The 11,689-nt window shown below is 36.1% G+C and overlaps 1 protein-coding gene across 1 annotated transcript; it reads right to left on the bottom strand.

The window, feature by feature from the left end:
* Positions 1 to 1,746: 1,746 nt before the first annotated feature.
* On the bottom strand, positions 1,747 to 11,345 carry drd2a (dopamine receptor D2a). The gene is made up of 7 exons (XM_059515126.1): positions 11,040 to 11,345; positions 8,757 to 8,866; positions 7,327 to 7,463; positions 5,261 to 5,460; positions 4,122 to 4,205; positions 3,464 to 3,812; positions 1,747 to 2,616 (listed from the first exon to the last, which is right to left on the bottom strand). Exons 1-7 carry the CDS (start codon positions 11,316 to 11,318, stop codon positions 2,429 to 2,431), a joined length of 1,347 nt encoding a protein of 448 aa, XP_059371109.1. The 5' UTR covers positions 11,319 to 11,345; the 3' UTR covers positions 1,747 to 2,428.
* Positions 11,346 to 11,689: the final 344 nt, after the last annotated feature.

The raw sequence follows: 11,689 nt of genomic DNA, 5'->3' as shown, positions 1-11,689 counted from the left end.
TCACTTTACCTTACACACTGTAAACTGTGTATATATATATTCCACCAATACCAAAGTATTACACTCTTAAAAATAAAGGTGCTTCAAAAGGTTCTTCAAGCGATGCCATAGAAGAACCATTTTTGGTTCCACAAAGAACCATTCAGTCAGAGGTTCTTTAAAGAACCATCTCTTTCTTACCTTTTTATTATCTGAAGAACGTTCTTTCTCTACAAAGAACCTTTTGTGAAACAGAAAGGTTCTTCAGATGTTAAATGTTCTTTATGGAACCATGACGAAAAGGTTCTTTTATGGCATTGTGAAGCATCTTTATTTTCAAGAGTGTAGGTAGTATTGTTATGTATGTATGTATTTAACCCAGTATGTAACTAAATAATATTCAAGACTTAATGTTGGAAAATGTAAAAAAAGAAAAATCTGCAGTTCACCCCTGCTGGCAGATACTGTAACTGCCCCATAATATTTCTCCATTAACAGCCATTGTGGAACTGTGTATTCTGATGAAAGAACATTTTGGAGAGTTTTCTCTTTCTGCTGCCTTTTTATGTCATGGCTCAGGATTGTTGTGAGCCAGTTAAATGCTTGGGAGCTTATTACCTTATATATAATATATATAAAACGCTTCAAAACCCACACAAAACAAACACAACTGTAATGCATATGACCCCAGTTGATGAATCAATGAAAGAAAATTAGTATTTTTACTATATTTAAATTTTTACTATAAACTGCTTGCCCAATTGTCAAACAAATACACACTTATATCAGTTGGCCTATCATTTGGCTTCAAAAGACATTAATTCATCAACTGGAGTCATCATGTTACCTTATTTTCACTATGTGTGGTTTTTTTACCTCATTTTTGGACTCAGAGATGGATTATTTTTCAAAAAATCCCTGTGTTCATCTGAAGAAACAGTCATATTCATCTGTTATTTTTTTTACCAGGGATTTTCAATTCTTATAAGAATTCTGTCAACAAAAACTACATTTAAAATACACAACCTTTGTATAGCCTAGAGTTTAGCAGTAGCCTAAATGTGTAGCCAGAAAAAAGCAGCGTGCTGATCATCAGCTGTGTCCACAGATGGTTGCCATGGGGCTAATATCATTGTGTTGTCCACAGAACATGCATTCATAACAAATGCTTGATCTGTGCCACATCAGTTGAGTCAGCCCTCAGGCCAGGGACTCAAAACTTTGTTTTCTAGTGTTCTTTTGCTCCATGAAGTTTGCAGGAAAGTCTGTTCCTATAGTTCTTCCAGGGTTTACAGCGATAAACCAAGAGATTGATTTCAGATAGCAGATTTTGTTGGGTTTTCTCACTAAAAACATCTGTCATGATACGGCAAACTGTCAGTGCACAATTACTTTATTCATAAGCGTATATCATTGTGCCACATACATCTTATGAGAACATGCATTACAATGTAACGACAGGCCCATCACATTCAAAGTGTGTCATATAAAGCATGAAGAGTTATGCATATAAACATAATAAATAGTAAAAAAAAAATCAAAATTTAAATGTACACTCATTACGTCAGTGACTGCATGCAGTTAGTCCTTATCCTCTCCTTTCACTTCATCAGTATTATCTTTACCGCCTCAAGGCCAAAACAAAGAGCTGCAATGTTTAATGCTTTCACCAGGAAGGCTGACAAATGACGTTTAATGTTTGTTTGTTTTTTGTTTAAATATCATAGCATTTTAATAGAAACTGTATTTTTTATCTCTGCTTTTTTTATGTTAAATCCACTTTGCTCTAGACGTGGCACAAATGCTTGGTGCAAAAAATTCAGTTGATTACAGATTTGCTGTATTTGCTGAATGTATTATTTAAGGTTTCTGCCTGCTGTTAGTTTTCTGAGAGAACACCTAACAAACATTATAAACGTGGGACATAACATTGCAGACATGACTGGCATAAGCTTTTCAGCAAATAAATTACAACCTCCATGCAATGCATGGCTTATTGGTTACTACAAAGCATCTGTTTGTATCACAGTATGTACTACTATGATTTAAAACGCTGTTTCCACCTAGTTACATTTAGGTTTTGAGCAAATAATCAAAATAATAATAATACTGACAAACAGATATGCAAAGGCATTGCTTGAAGCAATTCCAAACAATTGTCTGTGATGAAAATACTGCTTTAAGCCCATCTCCCCAAGGGATTTTCTATGTGTTTTTCTTTTATTTTCTGGGCAGTATGATCTTGGAACAAAATAATTTTTATAATACATACAATTTATATACATTCCTTTAATTTTAATCTCTGTGAAATGCAAGATATGTAGCCCCCAGGCCATAGTCCACATGGGATCCAATTTAAAATCTTTATTTGAAGTTTTACAGTGTGTCCACTGCAGATGAGGTACATTGTCATTTCTATCCCTTCTGCTCCGGTGAAGTGAGTTCTCTTTCAACAGTGTAAAATCTTAATGAAAGCTTTGCGAAACTCAATGTTGAAAGTGGTGTATATGATGGGATTTACAGCACTGTTCACGTAGCCCAGCCACGTAAAGGCAGTGTAGAGTTCAGGAGGGACTTGGCAGTAGGTGTTCACAATGTGCGTGATGAAGAACGGCAGCCAGCAGATGATAAACACACCTGAAAATAAAGCACAGAGTTAATAATTCAGTTTGGGTGGGATATGTTAGTTAAAAAACCTATATAAAATATTTCATTTAGGGGTACATATGTACATTATTAAATTAAATGAAATCAAACAGTATCGTTAACGCTGAAGTGAGTAATTTTCACACCATTATCTTCACCAAATGAAACTGCAAAAATCAAACACAATACTCTGCATGTATGCTTTTGGCTGAAAAAAAAAAAACAGATAATACTGCCCCGAAAGTCACACCATTGGCTGTATCAGTTTTGCTGTTGTCAGGCCAGTTTTTGAGGTTGCTAAGTCTAGAGTCTTCCCTTAAAATTGGGCTACTTTTCATCTGTTGCTGAAGGATACTGTTTTTTCTCTGCCAGTTAAAGGTTTGAAAGATTATTTAACTGTGCTAGATCTTAACAGTTTTGTGAGGGAAGGACACTGGTAGGGAACTTACTCATTTGGATAAAAGCGTCTGCTAAATGTAAATGAGGTCCTTTACAAAGACTAACAGTGTTTACGATTGCTGCTATATAGTAAGCTACAAATGCATAACAGTGACTGTAAAATATACATTTTACTGTACGTATGGGAGCAGCACATGTTGAGTTTTGATATTTGGGCTTGGGTCATTGACCTAGTTTTGATTGGCCATTGGACTAATTTTGTTACACAGATCTGGCAACCCTGCTGGTTGTAATGACGAAATACAAAGCAATGTTTTAAAAGTGCCACAGTGTTTACACTTATGAGATAATCAACCAAAAATGTTTAACTTCAAGTATTTTTGCGTCAAAAAAACAAAACACACACTTCACCATTAAAGTATTTTAAAGCAACACTTACCAAGGACAATAGCTAACATTTGAGTAGCCTTCTTCTCCTTCTGCTGGGAGATTTTGCGTTTGTTAAGAGTCTTGACCGATGTCTGTGTTTTGCCGGTGGGGGAGACCTGGATCTCAAATGCTTTGGCCCCTTTGGTGATATTGCTGGTGTTGCCATTTCTTTCAGGTTTGACACCAGCTTCAGGCGATGGGGGTGATATGTCAGTCTCTCTTAGATTAGAGTTAACCAGCCTGCTGTGTTGTTGACTTGTACCAGACTGATCCTGCTTCCTCTGTCTCGAAGGGTTTAAGTTTGTCATTTCATCCATTTGGATGTCATCGCCATTGTTTACCACCTCCTTTATGAAGATCTAACAAAAAAATGAAAAAGAAGTCATTTTGGTTCAAATTAGTGCTGTAGTGCTCACGCTTTGATAATGAACTGAATTGGTTCACTTTATCAGGTCATTTAATAACAGAACAGTGTATTGTTTCAGTCAACATAACTTTATATGAAGTCTACACTGGATGCAGAGATTAACATTTAATATTTGCTGACACACTGTCATTTCTCAAATGTCATCTGTCGTTATTACTTCTGGTACATATGACAAACAATTAGAAGCTCAAGAATCCTGTCGAGAGCAATATTTGGAAAGAAAAAGTGAAATTGGCTGTACCACGTTTTTGTTGTTCACAGGAAAATTCCCACTGGACTTGACGATCACAGTGCAGAGTTTCACATCATCAGGGTGGGTGCATTTCTGAAACACATGGGAGAAACAGCAGACTGTTTTGACAGATTTAGACCAGAAAGAAATTAGTTGTCCTGCCCTGGGTTCGGTTTAAATTTATTTGCAATTATAGAAACATGCAACTGGAAGATTGGTAATTCCATTCAGTCACAGTGATATTTTATGCAAATGTCAGCTTATAGATCATGTTTATAGGTGATGCGCTAGGAAAAGTTTCCAAATCCTTTAACATTTTAAATTAGCTAAGGATTGCCAAAGCTTTGAATTCTCAATCTCAAAAGCATACGTAAGTGGCCAATCTAAAGATCATTTCAGATCTAAATCCAAAACTTCAGCATTTTGAAAACAAGACACTTGCTGTATAGAAGGATAAGGACGAGTTTTGCATTTCAAAATGAAAGCGCTCCTGAAATAAACATGATGTTGATCTAAGCCTGTTTTCACATCAGAATGCTTTGGAGGAGACACAGCAGTGGCAGAAACCACTGATAGGAGATGCTATGTTTACTTATGCCGTCAGGACACAGTGTGAGAACTCCCTTACCACAAATGGCTCTCAATAATGCACTGATGCCCTTGCAGAAGCATAAGACTGGGTAGATAAGCTATCAGTTTCTTTGAATAATGCTATATTGAAATGATTCTGCTGTGGCATGCACTCCATGGAGAAGCCTGGATGTCATTGCTCCGTGTAAATGAATGCAAAGACTAGCCATGTATTATAATAACAGTCATATGAAGCAGCGGCCATTTCCTGCATGGCACACATTGATTTGCTGTATGTCGGCAGAATCAATACAAGTAAAAAAAAAGGGGGAAAAGGTCATTCTAGACACGCTATGATCACAGATTAAAAAAATTGTGCTATTATTTACTACTATCCAACTTTTCATTAGTGATGTACTGCTACTGCTTTATTACTGATATACAGCTAATGGGAATTGCAGTGCTGATTAATTACTTTGAAATTCATTGACACTGCAGTTTTTAACAACCCCAATTCACTTAACTCTACTGGAGTGCCAAGTAAGTAGAAACTTTCGTAATCCTGCAGCTGTTCTCACCTTTAAAGTCGAGCTCATATCCATGTCTGTAACTGGGCATGTGTGTTTGGTGTTGACACGTTTCCGTCTCTTTCGCAGTACCACGTAGATCTGCACGTATACTAGTAGTGTTATGATGAAGGGGACGTAGAATGATACAATAGAGGAGTACACTACAAAGGCAGGGTTTGCGATCACACACAGAGCATCGTCATGAGTGACTGCAATGAAAAAAATAGAGTGGAAATTAGGGACATTGTTGTATGTATTATGTATTATATAAACAAAATGGAGTTTACTGACTTGATAGGTAAAACAGATGTCTGGGTCAGTAACATATTTGACTGTACATGTTACAGAAAGTGAAAAATGTAACACTTATTAAATATACTTTGTATTTATTGTATTGTATTGTTATTGGTTTAATGTGGTTTTGATTTTTTAAATGTATCGTAAAAAAAAAAAAAAAAAAAGAATTGTCATGTAGTGTACCCAAGTAAAAAGTAAACACGTATTTCTTTGCACTTTGAATTTATTATTATTATTTTTTTTATTATTATAAATGTATTCACATTCAAACTTCTGCAGGGGTCCTTTTTTGATATAATTTCCTATTTTATGATTGTTTGCTTGTTATATTTATTTATTGATTGGTTGTACCACATGACCTCAGGAAACAAAGTTATTCAAAAATGAGTTAAAATATTTTATATTTGAATATTTTATAATCCTCTAGGAAAGAAAATCTAAATGAAATCCGAAATGAAAAACATGCTAATCTTAGAAGTGTATTTAAATCACTGTGTATGTGTATTTTTTTAAATCTGTTTTTGAATAATGAAAAATTTTGTGGAGAAAAATTCTCAAAATTCTCTGCTTATATACTAAACAATTAAGAGGCACAGAGATAAAAGAATAAAGCTATCAATGCAGCAGCTGACATAATACTTGTATTTAATACTGTGGAATATAACACTCAACTTCCCAGTCTTTTACATTATAATTAGTTTTGTTCATGCCTAAAAATCCCTGACCTCATCCTCCCAGCACGAGCATTCAAGTAGAAGAATACTGAGTAAATGACTTCCTCAAGTATAACTTTTAAATGAAGTGGTGACCTAACTTAATTTTGGCTGTCCCTAACACCAGTGTGCATGCAAGTTAATGACATTGATACTCTGTAAATTCAGCTCTTAAAGTGCAAGCTGTTGTGCCATAATAATATTAATAAGCAGAAGCCATTTGTTCAAGTTTAAGACAAGAGGATCCACTTACACAGATTTTAGCTATCATATTCCTTATGGTTATTAATTCACATGCAGAATAATGCATATAAGGTAAGACAAAGTGCATGGTAGGTCAGTGGACCTAGTGGTAAAGAGATAAGCTTACAGTTATAAAACATTAGATTATATTTTATCTTTCTATCTTTCATAATGCCTGCCACAATAATTTAATGTCTTTATTTTAATTCAAGGATTGGCAAGATTTTTTTTAAGTCTCTGATGCTCACCAATGCTGCATTTGTTTAATAATAAAAAAAAAAAAGTAAAACAGTAATATTATAAAATATTATTACAATTTAAAACAAATGTTTTCTATGTAAATATGTTTTAAAATGTAATTTATTCAATTGATAGCAAAGCTGAATTTTCACCAGCAATCAATCCAGTCTTCAGTGTCAAATTATCCACAGAAATCATAGTAATATGCTGATTTGATGCTCAAGACTTATTTTCAGTGGTGAAAACAGTTGTGCTTTTGTAAAAAAAAAAAAAAACGTCATATATTTTTCAGGATTCTTTGATTAATATAAAGTTCCAAAGAATAGCATTCGTTTGACAGAAATAATTTGTACCATTATACTGTAAATGTCTTTACTGTCATTTTTGATCAATTCAGTGCATCCTTGTGAAATAGAGGTATACATTCCTTTTCAAAAAAAATAAATAATAAAATAATAATAAAATAATAAAGTAGTAAAAGTAATAAAAAATGATTAATTAATCAAATTCGTACTGACCCTGACCTAGCGAATAGTGTTGGCCTGGCATTTAGTTAGTGAATATTTTTTCACCCATATTTACCAGTATTATTGAGTCCAAACAGCAGTGGACATGATATTGCAAAAGACAGAATCCAGACAACAGAAATCATTACTGTGACTCTCCTCTTGGAGCTGTAGCGTGTGTTGTACAACATAGGCATGGCTACAGCTGTGTATCTGTGGGAGATACAAGAAAAAAATTTATTTGTTGTTATCTTAAAGGCATTATATTATCTGTATCATATTCCTACATGCCTCTGCACACTAGGGCTGCACGATGTGTCGTTTAAGCATCGATATCGCGATGTACGAATCCACGATAGTCACATCGCAGGATGTGCGATGTAGGCTGTCGTAGTTGATCCGTTATTCATTAACTGTACGGGCCAGCTACTCCCCTGCCCTTGACAGTGTGATTCGCGGATTAATTGCACAGTTTAACCATCATAGAGTGAAAGTTTATAATTGACAGGACTGAAAACCACATGTAAGTTTAACAGGGCAGAGAGAGAGGGAGCGCGCGAGAGAGACAGACAGAGAGAGAGAAAGCGCGCGCGAGAGAGACAGAGAGAGAGAGAGCGCGCGCGAGAGAGACAGAGAGAGAGAGAGCGCGCGCGAGAGAGACAGAGAGAGAGCGCGCGCGCGAGAGACAGGGAGAGAGCGCGCGCGCGAGAGACAGGGAGAGAGAGCGCGCGCGAGAGAGACGGAGAGAGAGTACATTAGAAGTACCATCAATGTTTATAGAAATGTATATGGATTTATTTTGCATGTAATTTTTTTTTCTTATGAATATATATGTATTTTTGTTTTGCTTGTTTCTATTGTGCTATGTACAATGCTTTGGCAATATGTACCTTTGTATGTCATGCTAATAAAGCAATATGAATTGAATTGAGAGAGAGAGAGAGAGAGAGAGAGAGAGAGATACCGAGAGAGAGCGAGCCGTTTTCAAACAACACGAAATGAGAATGTAAGTGTGCTCACCCCATTTTTGTTTGTAAGAAAAAATATCGCAATATATATCGCAGAAAAATAAAATATCGCAATGTCATTTTTTCCCAATATCGTGCAGCCCTATTGCACACAATTGTCCAAATATACCTGCAATCAGGTGACCTATGATGAACAGTATAGAACCACATATAGGTTATTCCCAATCCCATGACCTCTGTAATCCTTTTAAGACTTTCCTTCTAGTATCTGATTACTTACTATATAAATAGAGAGACATTTAGTATGAACCGCTATTGATCTCACAAGTATTTCTTACTATTCTGAGCTCATGTGACATTGTAAGTGACAATTTACAATGAAGTTTTTGCCGTCTATTTATAACGACAACAACAGCACCATATCTGGCCTATTTTCAGTTGTGTGGAAGCTGAGTTGGTCCCTCTTTTGAGCTGAGCTCCAAATGATGTCTTGGTCAGCATTAGACCACTCTTATAATGGCAGTGCAGAAACACCTACCTGTCGATACTGATGGCACATAGATTGAGTATGCTCGCTGTACACATCATCACGTCCAGGGTGACAAAGATGTCACAATGGATTGTGCTGAACCGCCACTCTCCCACCACCTGGGAGGACAGACATGGACAACTAAACGCTCTGCTAATTGTAGAACAACACATCTTGTGAGCAAACCTACAATGTTTGCTTGCAAATGTGCAATACTTAGCACTCTGGCAAGCACTGCATATTACTAATATCTTTAGAGTCGAAATATCCATAGTAACACCACAACCACCTGTCTTTCTCATCTGCAAGTCTGCGTCTGCAAATTTGCAACAGCCTTAGCCACTATAAAAATGTTTAAACCAATAAAATATTGGCATTTTCTCTGGTTTATGCGATAAAACTGGCAGAAAGAAGCAATATAGCCCAGGTCAGCCTCATCCACAGTTCGCATCTCCTGAGTTGGCTGGCAGAGCTTTCTGAGCTGCCTCTGATTAATGTGTGTCCTCAGGCAAGCCGAGGGACTCAGAAACCTCTAGATGGTCTTAGGTCCCCGACTAGAGTTTGCATCTCTGTCATTGATTAAAGAATTATTTGACACCTCTAATGAAAGCGGCTGTGAGTTGCCTGAATCAGTTCATCACCATATCTGTAAACTAAGATGAAATGAGCCTCACTGCTATAATTCTCAGACATCGCTAGTGATCAAAACATGTCCTTGCACTAATAGAGGGAGAAAAAGAGAGAAAAGTCTGTAGAACAAGCATGTAGTGTGTAGAGAAATAGAAACTTTATAAAATTGCTGTGCACAGAAAGAGCTAATTAGTATGGAAACTTCTTTCCACCACAGATAAAAAAATTGCAACTTTTATCTCATGATTCTGAATTTTTCTTGCAATTCTGAGTTTATTTCTGACGATTTCGACTTTTAGAAAAGTCAGAATTGTGAGACATTAACTTACAAGTTTATTTATTGTTTAAAAGCTGTTTTTTATTTTGTAACAGAAACATGCTCCCATAAATCAGAGCTGTGCGGTACTGACCTGAGAATGCACTTAAATTTCTATTTGACTCCTGAATTAAGGAAAAAGATTTAAATATATAAAATGTATTTGGAAGACAAACGTTGTGAAGAATGGGTGGATGGAAATGTATTCCACTGCTATAAGAATGAACTATGTTAGAATGCAAGTTGACATTTCATTCTAGTTGAACAGTAATCTGTGACAAATAAGTTTTGGATTGAATTTGAATAATTTTTGAATTCTTGAATTTTGTTAGTGGCAGTGAGTCTTTTTAACAATTACATTGTTATGTCAGTAGTCGGTGATGAAAGACTGTTTTTGTGAGTGAGGCATTGAGTCAATTCTAATTCAACACACTGTGAGGCGGGGACAATTCAATTCAAATTCATATTAATGAACTGAAAGGAGAACATTCTTAAAATGTCAGTTTGGCCCAACCTTGCAGCTAAGATAAAGCACTTGATTTTATTGGTCATTTCTTGCTAGTATAATTAGGTTATATTCATGACTCATTTTCATTCACATTCTGAAGATATCCTGAAGTTGTTTATGGAAATTTGGAATGATGATCTCATCGGCCCTAAAAATAATGTTGAGGACTTTCAGCAATTTTTATTTAGCCAATAAACATTTCAACCATCTCACAATAGCGCTCCTTAATCTGTTCATGTGTATAAATGATTGAAACTAAATAAATGATGACCTGAGTTAATGCCCTTTAGGAGAAAAACAACTAATCACAAGATATCAAAAGGCTAATTTAATACAGCGAGTTATAATAATGCTGTAAATTTGATGTGTTACATCTGCAAGTGTCCCATTGTTCAGAGCTCAGTTTAAAATCACACAGTCAACCTGCTTGCATTATTCTCTGAAGGACATTTATTTTCTACAAGTACATTACAAACCTATGGATTTTGCTTGATATTTGATAGCTTTGCTAATATGTATAGCTCAATGATATACACAAGGAATGCTTCACTTGGTTGAAAATAACTACTAACCCATGGCTAGGATCAGATTTTCTAGAATTAGACATTTGCTGGTGGCTACTGCAAATTGATTGGCTAGAATTAGGTTTAATACGGTGCCTGCAGCTTTTCTTAGTTAATTCATGCCCAGATTGACTCTAATGAGTTATTAAGAAGATGGCCAAAGAAATGACAGTCTTATCATGTGAGAATAATTCAATAACCTGTACTTGCATCAATGTACACCACAGATGGTTGGTTGTTAAACCATTTTAGCATCCAATCATGCTGATACCTACCTCAAGGTAAACCACCCATGGCATTACGAGTGTGGCAACTAGCAGATCAGCCACAGCCAGGCTGACTATCAGGTAGTTGGTAGTGGTCTGCAGGGCTTTCTCCCTTGAGACGGCCATACACACAAGCACATTGCCAAAGACAATGACGAATATGAGCAGTGTGAGAAGCATGGCATAGTAATTGTACTGGTGCCGCCTCCCTTGTTCCGTGCCATTGAAGCCCTGGGATGCATTTCCAAAGAAGCTTTCATTATAGGCATACTCCGTGAAGACTTCCATCAGATGGTTGAAGCCAAGCCGAGATCCTATAACAAAAGACAATATTTTTTTTCTTTATGAATGAAATCCAGATTTACATTTTTTTTAAGTCATGTGTTTTGTATCAAGATTGCACAGTGTATACCACTCATTTTTGCCATGAAAATCAATTTCGTATTGGAACACCTGAGAAGAAGTTTTCACTAGAAAGCACAGGGCACATGGTACACTGTGTAAAGTCTATCCTTTATTTATGGGTGCTCGTTCGCACAGCTGTCCTGAAAAGCCTGTGTTTGAAATCTGGATGTGACTTGACTAACTAGGAAAGAAGTCTCCTTCCTCCCTACTGTTTCACTTGTACAATGTCCAAGAAAACAGACAGAAACATAAGC

Source organism: Carassius carassius, chromosome 28 (assembly GCF_963082965.1).
Source record: "Carassius carassius chromosome 28, fCarCar2.1, whole genome shotgun sequence".
Taxonomy (NCBI): Eukaryota; Metazoa; Chordata; class Actinopteri; order Cypriniformes; family Cyprinidae; genus Carassius; species Carassius carassius.
Note: the sequence above shows the minus strand (reverse complement) of the source record. Positions and strands in the feature narration are given on the sequence as shown.